We start from the raw sequence: 25003 nt of genomic DNA, 5'->3' as shown, positions 1-25003 counted from the left end.
TTGGTTTTTATGATGATAAATAAAGCTGGTTAATATGTTCTGAATTTCTGTTGAATACTTGGAAACTGTATTGTAGTTCTGGCTAGGGTTTGCATATACAACTAGAGAATGCAATTCCTGAAGAAATTGCTAGTGGGAATGCTTTATGCTGACAAACTGCTATGCGAATATAATGTGTAAAAAAATGAAGAATTTTCGATTGAAATGATACATGAACACTGGGGGCTTGAATGTGTTGATGAGAGAAAAAAGAAAGTAAAAGGCTTGGAAAAGCAGCAGAATATTTGAACTGCAAAACCTTTAACTAACTTGATGGCAAATTATCTGGCGCCATGCCAACGGCATTGATGACATCCCATAATACGCTTAGATGTGTTGATGGCTGCATCGTTACCAAACCTGTGAAGTTTTGGGCCGTTTGGAGCATTTTCACTGACGTTATGAGAACCGTGTTTCATGGCGAGCATTGTGTTGCCATGGCAACAGCATTTGCAGAAATCTCAAAACGTTACCGTAGATGTCTTCACGGCTGGACTGTTGGCACACATGTGAAGTTTGAGCACTTTTTGAAAATGTTCATAGGAGTTATCGAGACATCGTCTTTTATGGCGAGGGATGCGTTTCCATGGAAAAGGAATATGATGACACTTGAGTGCTGGACCGTTAACCATCTGAAGTGTGGTGATCTGAGCATGTCAGTTGGATTTATGACATCGTGTTCCATGACACAGGTGTTTATATTTGAGCTAACGAGGTGTCCAGAGATCAAAGGTTTCGCATTGTTCTGAATGAGAGATAAACCTTACATGTGAACGTTTTGTGGAAGAACCGTAACAGATATCGGTGAAATTTCAAAGCGTGGGAGCTGTCAAGGAACTTGAGTATCTGAAGTGTAATTGTTGTGTACTTTGGGTTAATAATGTGGCCATTTTGGCATTTTCACTAAAGGTGTGCGGCTGCTGTGGTGGGGAAAGATGAGGCTGAACTTGCAATGGGGTTTAATGGAGACATGTTGAAAGCTGTTGTCACTTCATGCCCTCAAGAGGCATTTTGTTTAATTATTTTGATTAATCTTTTTTTATCTTTCAAGCTACGAGATGTTTTCCTACGTTTGTCATGATAAATTATGTCTCAGGAATGTAGGGTTTGGGAATTATGGCAGGTTTAAAAGAAAATATGAAGGCACAATTAAATCTGTCCTCCACTCTAGCTGTGACATCACACACTCTAAAATCTGAAGAAGGCCTCTATGCCAAGGTCTGAACAATATTTAATATCTCTAAAAGTATGAATGAGATTTAAAAGTTGTGTTACACGAATAATGTCAGAAGGATGTGTAACATTTTAAAGTTGGAATGAGGTTTCTGAGTGAAAGTACGAAGGAGCAGTTAGCAGTTGATGAAGGAGCAGTTAGCAGTTGAAGTCGCTTGAAGATTGTTGAAGTCTGAAGAGTTTCTCCATTGACTTCCATGTTAAAAATGTAATGTATTATGGGATATATCTCTGGAAATATTAAAGTTAAGAATGATAAAAGTAATAGCCATCGATTCCCGACCGAGCTGAACGTTTTGATGTTTGAACGGAGTTTCTGCGATGTTCAATGTGGGAGAAGAAGATGCGCAAAATAACCCGGCGGAATAACAAAGAATTTTGTGCGTAGCATAACAGATAGTGGGAATGCTGTGTCAGCATTCCCACTAAATAATTAGAGCCAATAAATCAAGTAAAGGGCTTTACTTCTCAGCATTGTACATTTATATAACAGTCGTTTGACTCATTCAGCTTTAATGGCAATGAATGCACACAAGATGTCGCTATGGCAACCGTTGTATGCAATTTCTTTAGGCTTACCAATGTTAAGTATTGTGACACAACGTCCATCAAACTCCTGTCGGGAAAGATTTCCTGATTGCTAAACTTAGAGCCAGTTGACTATTCACTGAAGTTTTCTCAAGTTAACTTCTGTGGTCAGGACCCCCGAACAAATTAATCTTTAACCCTTCATTTCAACACTTCATTTCTGTTAACCCTGTTATTTTGATCTAATCCTCCCTTCACCAAACTACTTTTACTTTGATCTTAGTTGCCTATAACTTTCAAATATGCATCTTCGTATAGTGCCTTTTGTAGCTCTGCACATTGTGTCCCATCTCTAGAATAGTATCCTCGTTCTGATCCTTCAGATCTGCATGGCCTCTGTATTAAAAGACGCATAAACAGAGATAAGAAAACCTACGCTGCGTCTCTTTCTGGGTCGGCTAAAATGGGGAAAAGCAAACATGAATGAGAAAATGTTTTTGCAAGAGTACTATTGTAAGTGTATCCTACAAAGTGGCTGATCTGCAGCTGTATTAAAATGTACTTGGCTTTTAGTGGTAGAAAAGTTCCTCTCCCATTTGAAATGCTGCCCAAATTCAGTGAATACATGTAGATTAGATACTAGATTGATGAGTCCTGGTAGTTGCCAGCTGATTGGTCAGTGACATTGATTGCTGATTGACAGCACCTGTGAGAAATGAGCCAGAAGGCAGTATGTTGAGTGGTGTGGAGTATAAAAGCAGCTTCTTCAGTTTGCTCTAGCATGAGCCACCCTTTCCATCACACACAGTCTTGTCAAATCCAGCATTTACAATTTCCTTGCTTCAAAATTGGGTATGTTTTTGACTTTGTGTTCTTGTATTTGCTGAGGGCTTGGTGTATAGGGTCATGTTCAGATTAAGGTTGAATATCATAGGTATGTTTCTGATGTGTTCTCATTTCTTGTTGTTCTTGATTTAGCGTCAAAGAAAGTGTTGATTGTGTATGCCACACCAGAGCTCTGGCTCGTTCAACTCTGCAGCCAAAGACGCTGCGGTGGAAGTTTTAACTGCTAAGGGCTGCACAGTAGGAAGTATCTGACCTGTATGCCATGAAGTTTAAGGCCACTGCTACAGCTGAGGACATCACTGGTAAATACCTCACTGAAAATAAATAGTTTAGCTTTCAAACTGGTCTTCAGACTTGCAAACATTTATTTTCCCTGCAGGAAAAGTTAAGAATGCAGATCACTTCTGTTACGGAGAGGAGACCAAACTGGCATGGGAGGCGGGAAAGCTTACTGCTGATATCACTGAAGAACAACGCAAACTCACTGAGGCAGACCTCGTCATTTTTCAGGTAGAGCCAGAATTGGTATGTTTGTTTTGAAAAGCCATGCCTCTGTTATGAACTAACCTTAAGCCCTACTGCTCAGTTCCCCATGTACTGGTTCACTGTTCCTGCCATCATGAAGGGCTGGATGGACCGGGTGCTCACACTGGGCTTTGCCTTCACCCACGAGAAGCGGCTACAAAGCCAGGGAATCTTCAAGGTAACAAAGCAAATCAAGAGGTTTGCCTTATTGTGAAGCTATTTCTCCCTACTTATATCTTATCTTTTCCACAGGACAAGAAGGCCATGCTCTCCTTCACCACTGGGTCTCAGGAGTCCATGTTCAGTGCAAATGGCATCAATGGAGACATGAATGTCACTCTTTGGCCACTGCAGGTATTTTATTTTGACGAATGATTATCATATAGCTGTTCCAGAGTAGAGGTCGCGTTAACGGAATATATTCCGTTTATGACAGATTTTCTTTAACAATGACGGAAAAATCTGAAAGCAGTCCCTCATTTTGACAGATTAGAACGAACTCAGAACAGCGCCAAAGTTTCCCCGCAGCAGGGCTCCAGTGTTATGGATGACCTTTAAAAAGGAAATTATATCGTTTCTAGACCTAACTTTGCCGTACAAATCAATGAAATGTCTGGGAGTTTATGCTTTACGCTGTGGCGCGCTCCCGCGAGGTGTACCGACCGACGGGTAACAATGGATTTTCACGGAATTTGTACGATCCTGTCCGTCAAAATTACGGGCAGGGAAAAAGTCAACCACAACTCTGTTCCAGAAGGAACTTATTTATTGTATGCATCGACACACATGTATTTATTTTTTCTTCCAGAATGGCATCCTGCACTACTGTGGCTTCCAGGTTCTGGCTCCTCAGATCTTCTGGGCCCCGTCTCACGTTCCCTCTGAGGCACGCGGTACTATGCTGGAGGGCTGGCGCACGCGCATGCAAGGCCTCCTGGGAGAAAACCCACTTGCTTTCACTCCCTTGGACTGCTTTGATGGGGAGAAGGGTTACCAGCTGAAGCCTGAGGTCCATGAGAAACATGCCGCCAAGGAGTTTGGACTGACCGTGGGGACCCACCTGGGCAAGGCCCTGCCACCCAACAACCAGATGAAAGCCGGAGTCTGAAGAGTGAATGACTGTTGTTGGTTTTTTATGATGATAAATAAAAGCTGGTTAATATGTTCTGAATTTCTGTTGAATACTTGGAAACTGTATTGTAGTTCAAATGGCTAGGGTTTGCATATACAACTAGAGAATGCAATTCCTGAAGAAATTGCTAGTGGGAATGCTTTATGCTGACGCTAAACTGCTATGCTGAAATATAATGTGTAAGAAGAAAGTGAAGAATTTTCGATTGAAATGATACATGAACACTGGGGGCTTGAATGTGTGATGAGAGAAAAAAAAGAAAGTAAAAAGGCTTGGAAAAGCAGCAGAATATTTGAACTGCAAACCTTTGAACTAACTTGATGGCAAATTATCTGGCGCCATGCCAACGGCATTTGATGACATCCCATAATACGCTTAGATGTGTTGATGGCTGCATCGTTACCAAACCTGTGAAGTTTTGGGCCGTTTGGAGCATTTTCACTGACGTTATGAGAACCGTGTTTCATGGCGAGCATTGTGTTGCCATGGCAACGGCATTTGCAGAAATCTCAAAACGTTACCGTAGATGTCTTCACGGCTGGACTGTTGGCACACATGTGAAGTTTGAGCACTTTTTGAAAATGTGCATAGGAGTTATAGCGACATCGTCTTTTATGGCGAGGGATGCGTTTCCATGGAAACGGCATATGATGACACTTGAGGGCTGGACTGTTAACCATCTGAAGTGTGGTGATCTGAGCATGTCAGTTGGAGTGATGACATCGTGTTCCATGACACAGGTGTTTATATTTGAGCTAACGAGGTGTCCAGAGATCAAAGGTTTCCATTGTTCTGAATGAGAGATAAACCTCTTACATGTGAACGTTTTGTGGAAGAACCGTAACAGATATCGGTGAAATTTCAAAGCGTGAAGCATGTCAAGGAACTTGAGTATCTGAAGTGTAATTGTTGTGTACTTTCGGGTTAATAATGTGGCCATTTTGGCAGTTTCACTAAAGGTGTGTGGCTATTGTGGTGGGGAAAGATGAGGCTTAACTTACAATGGGGTTTAATGGAGACATGTTGAAAGTTGTTGTCACTTCATGCCCTCAAGAGGCATTTTGTTTAATTATTTTGATTAATCTTTTTTTATCTTTCAAGCTACGAGATGTTTTCCTACGTTTGTCATGAGAAATTATGTCTCAAGAATGTAGGGTTTGGGAATTATGAAAGGTTTAAAATAAAATATGAAGGCACAATTAAATCTGTCCTCCACTCTAGCTGTGACATCACACACTCTAAAATCTGAAGAAGGCCTCTTTACCAAGGTCTGAACAATGTTTAATATCTCTAAAAGTAAGAATCAGATTTAAAAGTTGTGTTACACGAATAATGTCAGAAAGATGTGTAACATTTTAAAGTTGGGATGAGGTTTCTGAGTGAAAGTATGAAGTCGCAGTTGAAGTCGCTTGAAGATTGTTGAAGTCTGAAGAGTTTCTCCATTGACTTCCATGTTAAAAATGTAATGTATTATGGGATGTATCTCTGGAATTATGAAAGTTAAGAATGATAAAGGTAATAGCCATCGATTCCCGACCGAGCTGAACGTTTTGATGTTTGAACGGAGTTTCTTCGATGTTCAATGTGGGAGAAGAAGATGCGCAAAATAACCCGGCGGAATAACAAAGAATTTTGTGCGTAGCATAACAGATAGTGGGAATGCTGTGTCAGCATTCCCACTAAATAATTAGAGCCAATAAATCAAGTAAAGGGCTTACTGTACTTCTCAGCATTGTACATTTAGATAACAGTCGTTTGACTCATTCAGCTTTAATGGCAATGAATGCACACAAGATGTTGCTATGGCAACCGGTTGTATGCAATTTTCTTTAGGCCTACCAATGTTAAGTATTGTGACAACGTCCATCAAACTCCTGTCGGGAAAGATTTCACTGATTGCTAAACTTAGAGCGAAGTTGACTATTCACTGAAGTTTCTCAAGTTAACTTCTGTGGTCAGGACCCCGAACAAAATGAATCTGTAACCCTTCATTTCAAACACTTCATTTCTGTTAACCCTGTTATTTTGATCTAATCCTCCCTTCACCAAACTACTTTTACGCTTTGATCTTAGTTGCCTATAACTTTCAAAATATTCATCTTCGTATAATGCCTTTTGTAGCTCTGCACATGTGTGTCCCATCTCTAGAATAGTATCCTCATTCTGATCCTTCAGATCTGCATGTCCTCTGTATTAAAAGACGCATAAGGCGCGTTCACACCGCAGTACTTTTCCCACTTTAGTTCCGATATAGTTCCGAAATGTCGCGTTCACACCAAAAAGAGCCGGAACTAAAATTAGTTCATCAGAACCTTTTCACCCCCTTTTCCGTCCCTGCTAGAGAGCAGGGACTTTTGTGGGAGAAAAAGGTTCCTATGTCTGATTGGCTGGGCGGATTGAAAACCACGCCCCGTAAAACTCCCAAAAAGTTTTGTGAAGCCGCCATTTTATTATCCTCGCATTAGCATTATTAGCATTAGCATTAGCCCAGCTCAGAAACGCAGAGAGACTAACTTATGGCAACACAAAAAGAAAACATGGGAGCGGTGGAGATGAGGAGGTGTCGGTGTTCTGGCGATTTACTCGGAAGGCTTCAGTAGAAGCTGCTGGGACTCCCAGCAGCTTCTACTGAAGCCAGTCCCCAACTCCGGGGACTTCCGGCCGGGGACTTTGGGTGGCAGTATACGCTGTGAAGTTGTTTGCGGCCTGCCAGTAAACCCAAAGCAGAAGAAGAACAAGTGACGTCAGCGGCTTCATTTGCCTAATCCTCCTTCAGGGACTTATTTCGGTGTGAACGCGATCTGTACTTAGTTCATGAGAACTAAAGACTTCTCATGAACTAAGTTCTGATGAACCTTTGTGGGAAAAGTACTGCGGTGTGAATGCGCCTATTAACAGAGATGAAAGAAAAACCTACGCTGCGTCTCTTTCTGGGTCGGCTAAAATGCGGGGAAAAGCAAACATGAATGAGAAAATGTTTTTGCAAGAGTACTATTGTAAGTGTATCCTACAAAGTGGCTGATCTGCAGCTGTATTAAAATGTACTTGGCTTTTAGTGGTAGAAAAGTTCCTCTCCCCATTTGAAATGCTGCCCAAATTCAGTGAATACTTGTAGATTAGATACTAGATTGATGAGTCCTGGTAGTTGCCAGCTGATTGGTCAGTGACATTGATTGCTGATTGACAGCACCTGTGAGAAATGAGCCAGAAGGCAGTATGTTGAGTGGTGTGGAGTATAAAAGCAGCTTCTTCAGTTTGCTCTAGCATGAGCCACCCTTTCCATCAACACACAGTCTATGTCAAATCCAGCATTTACAATTTCCTGCTTCAAAATGGGTATGTTTTTGACTTTGTGTTCTTGTATTTGCTGAGGGCTTGAGTGTATAGCTCATGTTCAGATTAAGGTTGAATCTCATAGGTATGTTTCTGATGTGTTCTCATTTCTTGTTGTTCTTGATTTAGCGTCAAAGAAAGTGTTGATTGTGTATGCACACCAGAGCTCTGGCTCGTTCAACTCTGCAGCCAAAGACGCTGCGGTGGAAGTTTTAACTGCTAAGGGCTGCACAGTAGAAGTATCTGACCTGTATGCCATGAAGTTTAAGGCCACTGCTACAGCTGAGGACATCACTGGTAAATACCTCACTGAAAATAAATAGCTTAGCTTTCAAACTGGTCTTCAGACTTGCAAACATTTATTTTCCCTGCAGGAAAAGTTAAGAATGTAGATCACTTCTGTTACGGAGAGGAGACCAAACTGGCATGGGAGGCGGGAAAGCTTACTGCTGATATCACTGAAGAACAACGCAAACTCACTGAGGCAGACCTCGTCATTTTTCAGGTAGAGCCAGAATTGGTATGTTTCTGTTTTGTTAAGCCATGCCTCTGTTATGAACTAACCTTAAGCCCTACTGCTCAGTTCCCCATGTACTGGTTCACTGTTCCTGCCATCATGAAGGGCTGGATGGACCGGGTGCTCACACTGGGCTTTGCCTTCACCCACGAGAAGCGCTACAGCCAGGGAATCTTCAAGGTAACAAAGCAAATCAAGAGGTTTGCCTTATTGTGAAGCTATTTCTCCCTACTTATATCTTGTCTTTTCCACAGGACAAGAAGGCCATGCTCTCCTTCACCACTGGGTCTCAGGAGTCCATGTTCAGTGCAAATGGCATCAATGGAGACATGAATGTCACTCTTTGGCCACTGCAGGTATTTTATTTTGACGAATGATTATCATATAGCTGTTCCAGAGGGAACTTATTTATTGTATCCATCGACACCCATGTATTTATTTTTTCTTCCAGAATGGCATCCTGCACTACTGTGGGTTCCAGGTTCTGGCTCCTCAGATCTTCTGGGCCCCGTCTCACGTTCCCTCTGAGGCACGCGGTACTATGCTGGAGGGCTGGCGCACGCGCATGCAAGGCCTCCTGGGAGAAAACCCACTTGCTTTCACTCCCTTGGACTGCTTTGATGGGGAGAAGGGTTACCAGCTGAAGCCTGAGGTCCATGAGAAACATGCCGCCAAGGAGTTTGGACTGACCGTGGGGACCCACCTGGGCAAGGCCCTGCCACCCAACAACCAGATGAAAGCCGGAGTCTGAAGAATGAATGACTGTTGTTGGTTTTTTATGATGATAAATAAAAGCTGGTTAATATGTTCTGAATTTCTGTTGAATACTTGGAAACTGTATTGTAGTTCTAATGGCTGGGGTTTGCATATACAATAATTGGAGCCAATAAATCAAGTAAAGGGCTTATTGTACTTCTCAGCATTGTACATTTATATAACAGTCGTTTGACTCATTCAGCTTTAATGGCAATGAATGCACACAAGATGTTGCTATGGCAACCGGTTGTATGCAATTTTCTTTAGGCCTACCAATGTTAAGTATTGTGACACAACGTCCATCAAACTCCTGTCGGGAAAGATTTCACTGATTGCTAAACTTAGAGCCAAGTTGACTATTCACTGAAGTTTCTCAAGTTAACTTCTGTGGTCAGGACCCCGAACAAAATGAATCTAACTTCATTTCAAACACTTAATTTCTGTTAACCCTGTTATTTTGATCTAATCCTCCCTTCACCAAACTACTTTTACGCTTTGATCTTAGTTGCCTATAACTTTCAAATATGCATCTTCGTATAGTGCCTTTTGTAGCTCTGCACATGTGTGTCCCATCTCTAGAATAGTATCCTCCTTCTGATCCTTCAGATCTGCATGGCCTCTGTATTAAAAGACGCATAAACAGAGATAAAGAAAAACCTACGCTGCGTCTCTTTCTGGGTCGGCTAAAATGGGGGAAAAAGCAAACATGAATGAGAAAATGTTTTTGCAAGAGTACTATTGTAAGTGTATCCTACAAAGTGGCTGATCTGCAGCTGTATTAAAATGTACTTGGCTTTTAGTGGTAGAAAAGTTCCTCTCTCCATTTGAAATGCTGCCCAAATTCAGTGAATACATGTAGATTAGATACTAGATTGATGAGTCCTGGTAGTTGCCAGCTGATTGGTCAGTGACATTGATTGCTGATTGACAGCACCTGTGAGAAATGAGCCAGAAGGCAGTATGTTGAGTGGTGTGGAGTATAAAAGCAGCTTCTTCAGTTTGCTCTAGCATGAGCCACCCTTTCCATCAACACACAGTCTATGTCAAATCCAGCATTTACAATTTCCTGCTTCAAAATGGGTATGTTTTTGACTTTGTGTTCTTGTATTTGCTGAGGGCTTGAGTGTATAGCTCATGTTCAGATTAAGGTTGAATCTCATAGGTATGTTTCTGATGTGTTCTCATTTCTTGTTGTTCTTGATTTAGCGTCAAAGAAAGTGTTGATTGTGTATGCACACCAGAGCTCTGGCTCGTTCAACTCTGCAGCCAAAGACGCTGCGGTGGAAGTTTTAACTGCTAAGGGCTGCACAGTAGAAGTATCTGACCTGTATGCCATGAAGTTTAAGGCCACTGCTACAGCTGAGGACATCACTGGTAAATACCTCACTGAAAATAAATAGTTTAGCTTTCAAACTGGTCTTCAGTCTCGCAAACATTTATTTTCCCTGCAGGAAAAGTTAAGAATGCAGATCACTTCTGTTACGGAGAGGAGACCAAACTGGCATGGGAAGCGGGAAAGCTTACTGCTGATATCACTGAAGAACAACGCAAACTCACTGAGGCAGACCTCGTCATTTTTCAGGTAGAGCCAGAATTGGTATGTCTTTGTTTTGAAAAGCCATGCCTCTGTTATGAACTAACCTTAAGCCCTACTGCTCAGTTCCCCATGTACTGGTTCACTGTTCCTGCCATCATGAAGGGCTGGATGGACCGGGTGCTCACACTGGGCTTTGCCTTCACCCACGAGAAGCGCTACAGCCAGGGAATCTTCAAGGTAACAAAGCAAATCAAGAGGTTTGCCTTATTGTGAAGCTATTTCTCCCTACTTATATCTTGTCTTTTTCCACAGGACAAGAAGGCCATGCTCTCCTTCACCACTGGGTCTCAGGAGTCCATGTTCAGTGCAAATGGCATCAATGGAGACATGAATGTCACTCTTTGGCCACTGCAGGTATTTTATTTCGACGAATGATTATCATAAAGCTGTTCCAGAGTAGAGGTCGCGTTAACGGAATATATTCCGTTTATGACAGATTTTTTTTTTTTTAACAATGATGGAAAAATCTGAAAGCAGTCTGTCATTTTGACAGATTAGAACGAACTCAGAACAGCGCCAAAGTTTCCCCGCAGCAGGGCTCCGGTGTTATGGATGCCCTCCAAAAAGGAAAATATATCGTTTCCAGACCTAACTTTGCCGTACAAATCAATGAAATGTCTGGGAGTTTCTGCTTTACGCTGTGGCGCGCTCCCGCGAGGTGTACAGACCGACGGGTAATAATGGACTTTGACGGAAATTGTACGATCCTGTCCGTCAAAATCACGGGCAGTGAAAAAGTTAACCACAACCTCTGTTCCAGAGGGAACTTATTTATTGTATGCATCGACACCCATGTATTTATTTTTTCCTCCAGAATGGCATCCTGCACTACTGTGGCTTCCAGGTTCTGGCTCCTCAGATCTTCTGGGCCCCGTCTCACATTCCCTCTGAGGCACGCGGTACTATGCTGGAGGGCTGGCGCACGCGCATGCAAGGCCTCCTGGGAGAAAACCCACTTGCTTTCACTCCCTTGGACTGCTTTGATGGGGAGAAGGGTTACCAGCTGAAGCCTGAGGTCCATGAGAAACATGCCGCCAAGGAGTTTGGACTGACCGTGGGGACCCACCTGGGCAAGGCCCTGCCACCCAACAACCAGATGAAAGCTGGAGTCTGAAGAGTGAATGACTGTTGTTGTTTTTTTTATGATGATAAATAAAAGCTGGTTAATATGTTCTGAATTTCTGTTGAATACTTGGAAACTGTATTGTAGTTCTAATGGCTAGGGTTTGCATATACAACTAGAGAATGCAATTCCTGAAGAAATTGCTAGTGGGAATGCTTTATGCTGAAGCTAAACTGCTATGCTGAAATATAATGTGTAAGAAGAAAGTGAAGAATTTAGATTGAAATGATACATGAACACTGGGGGCTTGAATGTGTGATGAGAGAAAAAAAAGAAAGTAAAAAGGCTTGGAAAAGCAGCAGAATATTTGAACTGCAAACTTTTGAACTAACTTGATGGCAAATTATCTGGCGCCATGCCAACGGCATTTGATGACATCCCATAATACGCTTAGATGTGTTGATGGCTGCATCGTTACCAAACCTGTGAAGTTTTGGGCCGTTTGGAGCATTTTCACTGACTTTATGAGAACCGTGTTTCATGGCGAGCATTGTGTTGCCATGGCAACGGCATTTGCAGAAATCTCAAAACGTTACCGTAGATGTCTTCACGGCTGGACTGTTGGCACACATGTGAAGTTTGAGCACTTTTTGAAAATGTTCATAGGAGTTATAGCGACATCGTCTTTTATGGCGAGGGATGCGTTTCCATGGAAACGGCATATGATGACACTTGAGGGCTGGACTGTTAACCATCTGAAGTGTGGTGCTCTGAGCATGTCAGTTGGAGTGATGACATCGTGTTCCATGACACAGGTGTTTATATTTGAGCTAACGAGGTGTCCAGAGATCAAAGGTTTCCATTGTTCTGAATGAGAGATAAACCTCTTACATGTGAACGTTTTGTGGAAGAACCGTAACAGATATCGGTGAAATTTCAAAGCGTGGAGCATGTCAAGGAACTTGAGTATCTGAAGTGTAATTGTTGTGTACTTTCGGGTTAATAATGTGGCCATTTTGGCAGTTTCACTAAAGGTGTGCGGCTGCTGTGGTGGGGAAAGATGAGGCTGAACTTGCAATGGGGTTTAATGGAGACATGTTGAAAGCTGTTGTCACTTCATGCCCTCAAGAGGCATTTTGTTTAATTATTTTGATTAATCTTTTTTTATCTTTCAAGCTACGAGATGTTTTCCTACGTTTGTCATGAAAATGTATATCTCAGGAATGTAGGGTTTGGGAATTATGGCAGGTTTAAAAGAAAATATGAAGGCACAATTAAATCTGTCCTCCACTCTAGCTGTGACATCACACACTCTAAAATCTGAAGAAGGCCTCTTTGCCAAGGTCTGAACAATATTTAATATCTCTAAAAGTAAGAATGAGATTTAAAAGTTGTGTTACACGAATAATGTCAGAAAGATGTGTAACATTTGAAAGTTGGAATGAGGTTTCTGAGTGAAAGTATGAAGGAGCAGTTAGCAGTTGATGAAGGAGCAGTTAGCAGTTGAAGTCGCTTGAAGATTGTTGAAGTCTGAAGAGTTTCTCCATTGACTTCCATGTTAAAAATGTAATGTATTATGGGATGTATCTCTGGAATTATTAAAGTTAAGAATGATAAAGGTAATAGCCATCGATTCCCGACCGAGCTGAACGTTTTGATGTTTGAACGGAGTTTCTGCGATGTTCAATGTGGGAGAAGAAGATGCGCAAAATAACCCGGCGGAATAACAAAGAATTTTGTGCGTAGCATAACAGATAGTGGGAATGCTGTGTCAGCATTCCCACTAAATAATTAGAGCCAATAAATCAAGTAAAGGGCTTACTGTACTTCTCAGCATTGTACATTTATATAACAGTCGTTTGACTCATTCAGCTTTAATGGCAATGAATGCACACAAGATGTTGCTATGGCAACCGGTTGTATGCAATTTTCTTTAGGCCTACCAATGTTAAGTATTGTGACACAACGTCCATCAAACTCCTGTCGGGAAAGATTTCACTGATTGCTAAACTTAGAGCCAAGTTGACTATTCACTGAAGTTTCTCAAGTTAACTTCTGTGGTCAGGACCCCGAACAAAATGAATCTGTAACCCTTCATTTCAAACACTTCATTTCTGTTAACCCTGTTATTTTGATCTAATCCTCCCTTCACCAAACTACTTTTACGCTTTGATCTTAGTTGCCTATAACTTTCAAAATATGCATCTTCGTATAGTGCCTTTTGTAGCTCTGCACATGTGTGTCCCATCTCTAGAATAGTATCCTCATTCTGATCCTTCAGATCTGCATGGCCTCTGTATTAAAAGACGCATAAACAGAGATAAAGAAAAACCTACGCTGCGTCTCTTTCTGGGTCGGCTAAAATGGGGGTAAAAGAAAAAATGAATGAGAAAATGTTTTTGCAAGAGTACTATTGTAAGTGTATCCTACAAAGTGGCTGATCTGCAGCTGTATTAAAATGTACTTGGCTTTTAGTGGTAGAAAAGTTCCTCTCTCCATTTGAAATGCTGCCCAAATTCAGTGAATACATGTAGATTAGATACTAGATTGATGAGTCCTGGTAGTTGCCAGCTGATTGGTCAGTGACATTGATTGCTGATTGACAGCACCTGTGAGAAATGAGCCAGAAGGCAGTATGTTGAGTGGTGTGGAGTATAAAAGCAGCTTCTTCAGTTTGCTCTAGCATGAGCCACCCTTTCCATCAACACACAGTCTATGTCAAATCCAGCATTTACAATTTCCTGCTTCAAATGGGTATGTTTTTGACTTTGTGTTCTTGTATTTGCTGAGGGCTTGAGTGTATAGCTCATGTTCAGATTAAGGTTGAATCTCATAGGTATGTTTCTGATGTGTTCTCATTTCTTGTTGTTCTTGATTTAGCGTCAAAGAAAGTGTTGATTGTGTATGCACACCAGAGCTCTGGCTCGTTCAACTCTGCAGCCAAAGACGCTGCGGTGGAAGTTTTAACTGCTAAGGGCTGCACAGTAGAAGTATCTGACCTGTATGCCATGAAGTTTAAGGCCACTGCTACAGCTGAGGACATCACTGGTAAATACCTCACTGAAAATAAATAGCTTAGCTTTCAAACTGGTCTTCAGACTTGCAAACATTTATTTTCCCTGCAGGAAAAGTTAAGAATGCAGATCACTTCTGTTACGGAGAGGAGACCAAACTGGCATGGGAGGCGGGAAAGCTTACTGCTGATATCACTGAAGAACAACGCAAACTCACTGAGGCAGACCTCGTCATTTTTCAGGTAGAGCCAGAATTGGTATGTTTCTGTTTTGATAAGCCATGCCTCTGTTATGAACTAACCTTAAGCCCTACTGCTCAGTTCCCCATGTACTGGTTCACTGTTCCTGCCATCATGAAGGGCTGGATGGACCGGGTGCTCACACTGGGCTTTGCCTTCACCCACGAGAAGCGCTACAGCCAGGGAATCTTCAAGGTAACAAAGCAAATCAAGAGGTTTGCCTTATTGTGAAGCTATTTCTCCCTACTTATATCTTGTCTTTTTCCACAGGACAAGAAGGCCATGCTCTCCTTCACCACTGGGTCTCAGGAGTCCATGTTCAGTGCAAATGGCATCAATGGAGACATGAATGTCACTCTTTGGCCACTGCAGGTATTTTATTTCGACGAATGATTATCATAAAGCTGTTCCAGAGTAGAGGTCGCGTTAACCGAATATATTCCGTTTATGACAGATCTTCTTTTTTTTTAACAATGACGGAAAAATCTGAAAGCAGTCCGTCATTTTTGACAGATTAGAACGAACTCAGAACAGCGCCAAAGTTTCCCCGCAGCAGGGCTCCGGTGTTATGGATGCCCTTCAAAAAGGAAATGATATCGTTTCCAGACCTAACTTTGCCGTACAAATCAATGAAATGTCTGGGAGTTTCTGCTTTACGCTGTGGCGCGCTCCCGCGAGGTGTACAGACCGACGGGTAATAATGGATTTTGATGGAAATTGTACAATCCTGTCCGTCAAAATTACGGGCAGCAAAAAAGTCAACCACAACCTCTGTTCCAGAGGGAACTTATTTATTGTATGCATCGACACCCATGTATTTATTTTTTCCTCCAGAATGGCATCCTGCACTACTGTGGCTTCCAGGTTCTGGCTCCTCAGATCTTCTGGGCCCCGTCTCACGTTCCCTCTGAGGCACGCGCTACTATGCTGGAGGGCTGGCGCACGCGCATGCAAGGCCTCCTGGGAGAAAACCCACTTGCTTTCACTCCCTTGGACTGCTTTGATGGGGAGAAGGGTTACCAGCTGAAGCCTGAGGTCCATGAGAAACATGCCGCCAAGGAGTTTGGACTGACCGTGGGGACCCACCTGGGCAAGGCCCTGCCACCCAACAACCAGATGAAAGCCGGAGTCTGAAGAATGAATGACTGTTGTTGGTTTTTTATGATGATAAATAAAAGCTGGTTAATATGTTCTGAATTTCTGTTGAATACTTGGAAACTGTATTGTAGTTCTAATGGCTAGGGTTTGCATATACAACTAGAGAATGCAATTCCTGAAGAAATTGCTAGTGGGAATGCTTTATGCTGAAAAGCTGACGCTAAACTGCTATGCTGAAATATAATGTGTAAGAAGAAAGTGAAGAATTTCGATTGAAATGATACATGAACACTGGGGGCTTGAATGTGTGATGAGAGAAAAAAAAGAAAGTAAAAAGGCTTGGAAAAGCAGCAGAATATTTGAACTGCAAACCTTTGAACTAACTTGATGGCAAATTTTCTGGCGCCATGCCAACGGCATTTGATGACATCCCATAATACGCTTAGATGTGTTGATGGCTGCATCGTTACCAAACCTGTGAAGTTTGGAGCATTTTCACTGACTTTATGAGAACCGTGTTTCATGGCGAGCATTGTGTTGCCATGGCAACGGCATTTGCAGAAATCTCAAAACGTTACCGTAGATGTCTTCACGGCTGGACTGTTGGCACACATGTGAAGTTTGAGCACTTTTTGAAAATGTTCATAGGAGTTATAGCGACATCGTCTTTTATGGCGAGGGATGCGTTTCCATGGAAACGGCATATGATGACACTTGAGAGCTGGACTGTTAACCATCTGAAGTGTGGTGATCTGAGCATGTCAGTTGGATTTATGACATCGTGTTCCATGACACAGGTGTTTATATTTGAGCTAACGAGGTGTCCAGAGATCAAAGGTTTCCATTGTTCTGAATGAGAGATAAACCTCTTACATGTGAACGTTTTGTGGAAGAACCGTAACAGATATCGGTGAAATTTCAAAGCGTGAAGCATGTCAAGGAACTTGAGTATCTGAAGTGTAATTGTTGTGTACTTTCGGGTTACTAATGTGGCCATTTTGGCAGTTTCACTAAAGGTGTGTGGCTGCTGTGGTGGGGAAAGATGAGGCTTAACTTACAATGGGGTTTAATGGAGACATGTTGAAAGTTGTTGTCACTTCATGCCCTCAAGAGGCATTTTGTTTAATTATTTTGATTAATCTTTTTTTATCTTTCAAGCTACGAGATGTTTTCCTACGTTTGTCATGAGAAATTATGTCTCAAGAATGTAGGGTTTGGGAATTATGAAAGGTTTAAAATAAAATATGAAGGCACAATTAAATCTGTCCTCCACTCTAGCTGTGACATCACACACTCTAAAATCTGAAGAAGGCCTCTTTACCAAGGTCTGAACAATGTTTAATATCTCTAAAGTAAGAATCAGATTTAAAAGTTGTATTACACGAATAATGTCAGAAAGATGTGTAACATTTTAAAGTTGGAATGAGGTTTTTGAGTGAAAGTACGAAGGAGCAGTTAGCAGATTAAGTCGCTTGAAGATTGTTGAAGTCTGAAGAGTTTCTCCATTGACTTCCATGTTAAAAATGTAATGTATTATGGGATGTATCTCTGGAATTATTAAAGTTAAGAATGATAAAGGTAATAGCCATCGATTCCTGACCGAGCTGAACGTTTTGATGTTTGAACGGAGTTTCTGCGATGTTCAATGTGGGAGAAGAAGATGCGCAAAATAACCCGGCGGAATAACAAAGAATTTTGTGCGTAGCATAACAGATAGTGGGAATGCTGTGTCAGCATTCCCACTAAATAATTAGAGCCAATAAATCAAGTAAAGGGCTTACTGTACTTCTCAGCATTGTACATTTATATAACAGTCGTTTGACTCATTCAGCTTTAATGGCAATGAATGCACACAAGATGTTGCTATGGCAACCGGTTGTATGCAATTTTCTTTAGGCCTACCAATGTTAAGTATTGTGACACAACGTCCATCAAACTCCTGTCGGGAAAGATTTCACTGATTGCTAAACTTAGAGCCAAGTTGACTATTCACTGAAGTTTCTCAAGTTAACTTCTGTGGTCAGGACCCCGAACAAAATGAATCTGTAACCCTTCATTTCAAACACTTCATTTCTGTTAACCCTGTTATTTTGATCTAATCCTCCCTTCACCAAACTACTTTTACGCTTTGATCTTAGTTGCCTATAACTTTCAAAATATGCATCTTCGTATAGTGCCTTTTGTAGCTCTGCACATGTGTGTCCCATCTCTAGAATAGTATCCTCGTTCTGATCCTTCAGATCTGCATGGCCTCTGTATTAAAAGACGCATAAACAGAGATAAAGAAAAACCTACGCTGCGTCTCTTTCTGGGTCGGCTAAAATGGGGGTAAAAGCAAACGTGAATGAGAAAATGTTTTTCAAGAGTACTATTGTAAGTGTATCCTACAAAGTGGCTGATCTGCAGCTGTATTAAAATGTACTTGGCTTTTAGTGGTAGAAAAGTTCCTCTCCATTTGAAATGCTGCCCAAATTCAGTGAATACCTGTAGATTAGATACTAGATTGATGAGTCCTGGTAGTTGCCAGCTGATTGGTCAGTGACAATGATTGCTGATTGATAGCACCTGTGAGAAATGAGCCAGAAGGCAGTATGTTGAGTGGTGTGGAGTATAAAAGCAGCTTCTTCAGTTTGCTCTAGCATGAGCCACCCTTTCCATCAACACACAGTCTGTGTCAATATCCAGCATTTACAATTTCCTGCTTCAAAATGGGTATGTTTTTGACTTTGTGTTCTTGTATTTGCTGAGGGCTTGTGTGTATAGCTCATGTTCAGATTAAGGTTGAATCTCATAGGTATGTTTCTGATGTGTTCTCATTTCTTGTTGTTCTTGATTTAGCGTCAAAGAAAGTGTTGATTGTGTATGCACACCAGAGCTCTGGCTCGTTCAACTCTGCAGCCAAAGACGCTGCGGTGGAAGTTTTAACTGCTAAGGGCTGCACAGTAGAAGTATCTGACCTGTATGCCATGAAGTTTAAGGCCACTGCTACAGCTGAGGACATCACTGGTAAATACCTCACTGAAAATAAATAGTTTAGCTTTCAAACTGGTCTTCAGACTTGCAAACATTTATTTTCCCTGCAGGAAAAGTTAAGAATGTAGATCACTTCTGTTACGGAGAGGAGACCAAACTGGCATGGGAGGCGGGAAAGCTTACTGCTGATATCACTGAAGAACAACGCAAACTCACTGAGGCAGACCTCGTCATTTTTCAGGTAGAGCCAGAATTGGTATGTTTCTTGTTTTGTAAGCCATGCCTCTGTTATGAACTAACCTTAAGCCCTACTGCTCAGTTCCCCATGTACTGGTTCACTGTTCCTGCCATCATGAAGGGCTGGATGGACCGGGTGCTCACACTGGGCTTTGCCTTCACCCACGAGAAGCGCTACAGCCAGGGAATCTTCAAGGTAGCAAAGCAAATCAAGAGGTTTGCCTTATTGTGAAGCTATTTCTCCCTACTTATATCTTGTCTTTTTCCACAGGACAAGAAGGCCATGCTCTCCTTCACCACTGGGTCTCAGGAGTCCATGTTCAGTGCAAATGGCATCAATGGAGACATGAATGTCACTCTTTGGCCACTGCAGGTATTTTATTTTGACGAATGATTATCATATAGCTGTTCCAGAGGGATCTTATTTATTGTATGCATCGACACCCATGTATGTATTTTTTTCCTCCAGAATGGCATCCTGCACTACTGTGGCTTCCAGGTTCTGGCTCCTCAGATCTTTTGGGCCCCGTCTCACGTTCCCTCTGAGGCACGCGGTACTATGCTGGAGGGCTGGCGCACGCGCATGCAAGGCCTCCTGGGAGAAAACCCACTTGCTTTCACTCCCTTGGACTGCTTTGATGGGGAGAAGGGTTACCAGCTGAAGCCTGAGGTCCATGAGAAACATGCCGCCAAGGAGTTTGGACTGACCGTGGGGACCCACCTGGGCAAGGCCCTGCCACCCAACAACCAGATGAAAGCTGGAGTCTGAAGAATGAATGACTGTTGTTGGTTTTTTTATGATGATAATAAAAGCTGGTTAATATGTTCTGAATTTCTGTTGAATACTTGGAAACTGTATTGTAGTTCTAATGGCTGGGGTTTGCATATACAATAATTGGAGCCAATAAATCAAGTAAAGGGCTTATTGTACTTCTCAGCATTGTACATTTATATAACAGTCGTTTGACTCATTCAGCTTTAATGGCAATGAATGCACACAAGATGTTGCTATGGCAACCGGTTGTATGCAATTTTCTTTAGGCCTACCAATGTTAAGTATTGTGACACAACGTCCATCAAACTCCTGTCGGGAAAGATTTCACTGATTGCTAAACTTAGAGCCAAGTTGACTATTCACTGAAGTTTCTCAAGTTAACTTCTGTGGTCAGGACCCCGAACAAAATGAATCTGTAACCCTTCATTTCTGTTAACCCTGTTATTTTGATCTAATCCTCCCTTCACCAAACTACTTTTACGCTTTGATCTTAGTTGCCTATAACTTTCAAATATGCATCTTCGTATAGTGCCTTTTGTAGCTCTGCACATGTGTGTCCCATCTCTAGAATAGTATCCTCGTTCTGATCCTTCAGATCTGCATGGCCTCTGTATTAAAAGACGCATAAACAGAGATAAAGAAAAACCTACGCTGCGTCTCTTTCTGGGTCGGCTAAAATGGGGGAAAAGCAAACATGAATGAGAAAATGTTTTTGCAAGAGTACTATTGTAAGTGTATCCTACAAAGTGGCTGATCTGCAGCTGTATTAAAATGTACTTGGCTTTTAGTGGTAGAAAAGTTCCTCTCCATTTGAAATGCTGCCCAAATTCAGTGAATACCTGTAGATTAGATACTAGATTGATGAGTCCTGGTAGTTGCCAGCTGATTGGTCAGTGACATTGATTGCTGATTGACAGCACCTGTGAGAAATGAGCCAGAAGGCAGTATGTTGAGTGGTGTGGAGTATAAAAGCAGCTTCTTCAGTTTGCTCTAGCATGAGCCACCCTTTCCATCAACACACAGTCTGTGTCAAATCCAGCATTTACAATTTCCTGCTTCAAAATGGGTATGTTTTTGACTTGGTGTTCTTGTATTTGCTGAGGGCTTGAGTGTATAGCTCATGTTCAGATTAAGGTTGAATCTCATAGGTATGTTTCTGATGTGTTCTCATTTCTTGTTGTTCTTGATTTAGCGTCAAAGAAAGTGTTGATTGTGTATGCACACCAGAGCTCTGGCTCGTTCAACTCTGCAGCCAAAGACGCTGCGGTGGAAGTTTTAACTGCTAAGGGCTGCACAGTAGAAGTATCTGACCTGTATGCCATGAAGTTTAAGGCCACTGCTACAGCTGAGGACATCACTGGTAAATACCTAACTGAAAATAAATAGCTTAGCTTTCAAACTGGTCTTCAGACTTGCAAACATTTATTTTCCCTGCAGGAAAAGTTAAGAATGCAGATCACTTCTGTTACGGAGAGGAGACCAAACTGGCATGGGAGGCGGGAAAGCTTACTGCTGATATCACTGAAGAACAACGCAAACTCACTGAGGCCGACCTCGTCATTTTTCAGGTAGAGCCAGAATTGGTATGTCTTTGTTTTGTTAAGCCATGCCTCTGTTATGAACTAACCTTAAGCCCTACTGCTCAGTTCCCCATGTACTGGTTCACTGTTCCTGCCATCATGAAGGGCTGGATGGACCGGGTGCTCACACTGGGCTTTGCCTTCACCCACGAGAAGCGCTACAGCCAGGGAATCTTCAAGGTAACAAAGCAAATCAAGAGGTTTGCCTTATTGTGAAGCTATTTCTCCCTACTTATATCTTGTCTTTTTCCACAGGACAAGAAGGCCATGCTCTCCTTCACCACTGGGTCTCAGGAGTCCATGTTCAGTGCAAATGGCATCAATGGAGACATGAATGTCACTCTTTGGCCACTGCAGGTATTTTATTTTGACGAATGATTATCATAAAGCTGTTCCAGAGTAGAGGTCGCGTTAACCGAATATATTCCGTTTATGACAGATTTTTTTTTTTTTAACAATGATGGAAAAATCTGAAAGCAGTCTGTCATTTTGACAGATTAGAACAAACTCAGAACAGCGCCAAAGTTTCCCCGCAGCAGGGCTCCGGTGTTATGGATGCCCTCCAAAAAGGAAATTATATCGTTTCTAGACCTAACTTTGCCGTACAAATCAATGAAATGTCTGGGAGTTTATGCTTTACGCTGTGCCGCGCTCCCGCGAGGTGTACAGACCGACGGGTAATAATGGATTTTGAAAGAATTGTACAATCTTGTCTGTCAAAATCACGGGCAGTTAAAAAGTCAACCACAACCTCTGTTCCAGAGGGAACTTATTTATTGTATGCATCGACACCCATGTATTTATTTTTTCCTCCAGAATGGCATCCTGCACTACTGTGGCTTCCAGGTTCTGGCTCCTCAGATCTTCTGGGCCCCGTCTCACGTTCCCTCTGAGGCACGCGCTACTATGCTGGAGGGCTGCCGCACGCGCATGCAAGGCCTCCTGGAAGAAAACCCACTTGCTTTCACTCCCTTGGACTGCTTTGATGGGGAGAAGGGTTACCAACTGAAGCCTGAGGTCCATGAGAAACATGCCGCAAAGGAGTTTGGACTGACCGTGGGGACCCACCTGGGCAAGGCCCTGCCACCCAACAACCAGATGAAAGCTGGAGTCTGAAGAGTGAATGACTGTTGTTGGTTTTTTATGATGATAAATAAAAGCTGGTTAATATGTTCTGAATTTCTGTTGAATACTTGGAAACTGTATTGTAATTCAAATGGCTGGGGTTTGCATATACGAATGCAATTCCTGAAGAAATCGCTAGTGGGAATGCTTTATGCTGACGCTAAACTGCTATGCTGAAATATAATGTGTAAGAAGAAAGTGAAGAATTTAGATTGAAATGATACATGAACACTGGGGGCTTGAATGTGTGATGAGAGAAGAAAGTAAAAAGGCTTGGAAAAGCAGCAGAATATTTGAACTGCAAACTTTTGAACTAACTTGATGGCGAATGATCTGTCGCCATGCCAACGGCATTTGATGACATCCCATAATACGCTTAGATGTGTTGATGGCTGCATCGTTACCAAACCTGTGTAGTTTGGAGCATTTTCACTGAAGTTATGAGAACCGTGTTTCATGGAGAGCATTGTGTTGCCATGGCAACGGCATTTGAAGAAATCTCAAAACTGTCCCGTAGATGTCACGGCTGGACTGTTAGCACACAGGTGAAGTTTGAGCACTTTTTGAACATTTTCATTAGGAGTTATAGCGACATCGTCTTCATTTCATTTCAAACCTTTATTTATCCAGGTGTATCCCATTGAGATCATTGATCTCTTTTTCAAGGGAGACCTGCTTTTATGGCGAGGGATGCGTGTCCATGGAAACGGCATATGATGACACCCCAAAATTGACGTGGAGCTGTTGAGGGCAGGACCATTAACCATTATCTGAAGTCTGCTGCTCTGAACATGTCAGTTGGATTTATGACATCGTGTTCCATGACACAGGTGTTTATATTTGAACTAACGAGGTGTCCAGAGATCAAAGGTTTCCATGGTGATGTGCAGTAATCAGTGAGAGGAGAGCATTTCCATTGTTCTGAATGAGAGATAAACCTGTTACATGTGAACGTTTTGTGGAAGAACCGTAACAGATATCGGTGACATTTTAAAGCGTGAAGCATGTCAAGGAACTTGAGCATCTGAAGTGTAATTTTTGTGTACTTTCAGGTCAATAATGTGGCCTTTTTTGCAGTTTAACTAAAGGTGTGCGGCTGCTGCCGTGAGGAAATATCAGTGGGCATGTTGGAGGCATGTTGAAAGCTTTTGTCACTTCATGCCCTCAAGAGGCATTCTGTTTAATTATTTAGCTTAATTTGTTTTTATCTTTCAAGCTACGAGATGTTTTCCTACGTTTGTCATGAAAAATTATGTCTCAGGAATGTAGGGTTTGGGAATTATGAAAGGTTTAAAATAAATATGAAGGCAGAATTAAATCTGTCCTCCACTCTAGCTGTGTCATCACACACTTTAAAATCTGAAGAAGGCCTCTTTACCAAGGTCTGAACAATGTTTAATATCTGAAGTATGAATCAGATTTAAAAGTTGTGTTACACGAATAATGTCAGAAAGATGTTTAACATTTTAAAGTTGGAATGAGGTTTCTGAGTGAAAGTATGAAGGAGCAGTTAGCAGTTGATGAAGGAGCAGTTAGCAGTTGAAGTCGCTTGAAGATTTGTTGAAGTCTGAAGAGTTTCTCCATTGACTTCCATGTTAAAAATGTGATGAATTATGGGATGTATCTCTGGAATTATGAAAGTTGTGAATGAGAAAAGTAATAGCCATCGATTCCCGGCCGAGCTGAACGTTTTGATGTTTGAACTGAGTTTCTGCGATGTTCAATGTGGGAGAAGAAGAGGGCCAAAATCCTGGCGGAATAATAATGATAAAGAATTCTGTGGTAGAAGAACAAGTAGTGGGAATGCTGTATCAGCATTCCCACTACTTGTTCTTCTACTTCTATTACTCAAGATACTTATACAAATCTAAGAAGTAAAAATAAGAGAAGAGAGATATTTATATGAAAAAAGGAGTTAAAATGGATATGATAACACGTTTAAATAAAATAGAGGTATTTATATAAACAGATACAATTAAATGTCCAAAAAAAGCTAAAATAAATAACCTATTTTATATAAGGATAAAGTAAAGACACACATGTAAAGTGTTGAATTAGTGACAAAGATATTAAATAACAGATGCTTTTCCTCACAAAGATCTCCCATTGTGCTCGTCTCTCAGAGGGCGATGTCACCCCTCATCACGACACACACACACACACAGGATCATCTGCTCTAATGATGCTCCACACCGTCCAATCAGATCTGCAGTGGGATCACAGCTAGTTACAGCTTATGGCCAACATCACTGTTATGCTCATTGCTCCATTAGGGACCATTTGTGTCCCTGTGATACGGACATGATGGCGCTGGAGTCAATACTGCAGATGTAGAAAGCAAAGGTTAGTCCCTCTAATGAATCCCTCCATCAGCGTTACAGGGACAGAGGGTT

At 41.9% G+C, this 25003-nt stretch overlaps 5 protein-coding genes and 1 pseudogene across 7 annotated transcripts; all 6 read left to right on the top strand.

The window, feature by feature from the left end:
* The first annotated feature begins 2778 nt into the window (after positions 1-2778).
* Positions 2779-4342, top strand: LOC117559497 (annotated as a pseudogene).
* A 3149-nt stretch (positions 4343-7491) lies between these two features.
* On the top strand, positions 7492-9065 carry LOC117559499 (ribosyldihydronicotinamide dehydrogenase [quinone]-like). 2 transcript variants are annotated; one of them, XM_034236292.1, is made up of 6 exons: positions 7492-7639; positions 7766-7933; positions 8011-8141; positions 8220-8333; positions 8408-8509; positions 8605-8967. In XM_034236292.1, exons 1-6 carry the CDS (start codon positions 7600-7602, stop codon positions 8902-8904), a joined length of 855 nt encoding a protein of 284 aa, XP_034092183.1. In that variant the 5' UTR covers positions 7492-7599; the 3' UTR covers positions 8905-8967. The 2 variants fall into 2 exon arrangements, with proteins under 2 accessions (XP_034092183.1, XP_034092182.1); XM_034236291.1 differs by having other exon boundaries at positions 8011-8333; positions 8605-9065.
* A 776-nt stretch (positions 9066-9841) lies between these two features.
* Positions 9842-11684, top strand: LOC117559498 (ribosyldihydronicotinamide dehydrogenase [quinone]-like). 2 transcript variants are annotated; one of them, XM_034236290.1, is made up of 6 exons: positions 9843-9989; positions 10116-10283; positions 10361-10491; positions 10570-10683; positions 10759-10860; positions 11321-11684. In XM_034236290.1, the coding sequence occupies exons 1-6, from the start codon at positions 9950-9952 to the stop codon at positions 11618-11620; spliced, it is 855 nt and encodes a 284-aa protein (XP_034092181.1). In that variant the 5' UTR covers positions 9843-9949; the 3' UTR covers positions 11621-11684. The 2 variants fall into 2 exon arrangements, with proteins under 2 accessions (XP_034092180.1, XP_034092181.1); XM_034236289.1 differs by having other exon boundaries at positions 9842-9989; positions 10361-10683.
* A 2435-nt stretch (positions 11685-14119) lies between these two features.
* On the top strand, positions 14120-16019 carry LOC117559496 (ribosyldihydronicotinamide dehydrogenase [quinone]-like). Its single transcript, XM_034236287.1, has 6 exons — positions 14120-14147; positions 14360-14617; positions 14695-14825; positions 14904-15017; positions 15093-15194; positions 15657-16019. The coding sequence occupies exons 1-6, from the start codon at positions 14120-14122 to the stop codon at positions 15954-15956; spliced, it is 933 nt and encodes a 310-aa protein (XP_034092178.1). The 3' UTR covers positions 15957-16019.
* Positions 16020-18580: 2561 nt separating this feature from the next.
* Positions 18581-19955, top strand: LOC117559495 (ribosyldihydronicotinamide dehydrogenase [quinone]-like). Its single transcript, XM_034236286.1, has 6 exons — positions 18581-18632; positions 18759-18926; positions 19004-19134; positions 19213-19326; positions 19402-19503; positions 19600-19955. Exons 1-6 carry the CDS (start codon positions 18629-18631, stop codon positions 19897-19899), a joined length of 819 nt encoding a protein of 272 aa, XP_034092177.1. The 5' UTR covers positions 18581-18628; the 3' UTR covers positions 19900-19955.
* Positions 19956-20831: 876 nt separating this feature from the next.
* On the top strand, positions 20832-22664 carry LOC117559494 (NAD(P)H dehydrogenase [quinone] 1-like). The gene is made up of 6 exons (XM_034236285.1): positions 20832-20971; positions 21098-21265; positions 21343-21473; positions 21552-21665; positions 21741-21842; positions 22302-22664. The coding sequence occupies exons 1-6, from the start codon at positions 20968-20970 to the stop codon at positions 22599-22601; spliced, it is 819 nt and encodes a 272-aa protein (XP_034092176.1). The 5' UTR covers positions 20832-20967; the 3' UTR covers positions 22602-22664.
* Positions 22665-25003: the final 2339 nt, after the last annotated feature.

Source organism: Gymnodraco acuticeps, unplaced genomic scaffold (assembly GCF_902827175.1).
Source record: "Gymnodraco acuticeps unplaced genomic scaffold, fGymAcu1.1, whole genome shotgun sequence".
NCBI lineage: Eukaryota > Metazoa > Chordata > Actinopteri > Perciformes > Bathydraconidae > Gymnodraco > Gymnodraco acuticeps.
This window is presented reverse-complemented; position numbering and strand designations above follow the sequence as displayed.

Bases quoted from the DNA above. Each gene is read 5' to 3' on its own strand.
- LOC117559499 (XM_034236291.1), top strand. From the start codon at position 7,600: ATGTCAAATCCAGCATTTACAATTTCCTGCTTCAAAATGG. The intron at 7,934-8,010 runs GTAAATACCTCA...TTTTCCCTGCAG, and splicing joins TACAGCTGAGGACATCACTG to GAAAAGTTAAGAATGTAGAT. The intron at 8,334-8,407 runs GTAACAAAGCAA...TCTTTTCCACAG, and splicing joins ACAGCCAGGGAATCTTCAAG to GACAAGAAGGCCATGCTCTC.
- LOC117559498 (XM_034236289.1), top strand. From the start codon at position 9,950: ATGTCAAATCCAGCATTTACAATTTCCTGCTTCAAAATGG. The intron at 10,684-10,758 runs GTAACAAAGCAA...CTTTTTCCACAG, and splicing joins ACAGCCAGGGAATCTTCAAG to GACAAGAAGGCCATGCTCTC. The intron at 10,861-11,320 runs GTATTTTATTTC...TTTTTCCTCCAG, and splicing joins TCACTCTTTGGCCACTGCAG to AATGGCATCCTGCACTACTG.
- LOC117559496 (XM_034236287.1), top strand. From the start codon at position 14,120: ATGAGTCCTGGTAGTTGCCAGCTGATTG. The intron at 14,826-14,903 runs GTAGAGCCAGAA...CCTACTGCTCAG, and splicing joins CAGACCTCGTCATTTTTCAG to TTCCCCATGTACTGGTTCAC. The intron at 15,018-15,092 runs GTAACAAAGCAA...CTTTTTCCACAG, and splicing joins ACAGCCAGGGAATCTTCAAG to GACAAGAAGGCCATGCTCTC.
- LOC117559495 (XM_034236286.1), top strand. The intron at 19,135-19,212 runs GTAGAGCCAGAA...CCTACTGCTCAG, and splicing joins CAGACCTCGTCATTTTTCAG to TTCCCCATGTACTGGTTCAC. The intron at 19,504-19,599 runs GTATTTTATTTT...TTTTTCCTCCAG, and splicing joins TCACTCTTTGGCCACTGCAG to AATGGCATCCTGCACTACTG.
- LOC117559494 (XM_034236285.1), top strand. The intron at 21,266-21,342 runs GTAAATACCTAA...TTTTCCCTGCAG, and splicing joins TACAGCTGAGGACATCACTG to GAAAAGTTAAGAATGCAGAT. The intron at 21,474-21,551 runs GTAGAGCCAGAA...CCTACTGCTCAG, and splicing joins CCGACCTCGTCATTTTTCAG to TTCCCCATGTACTGGTTCAC.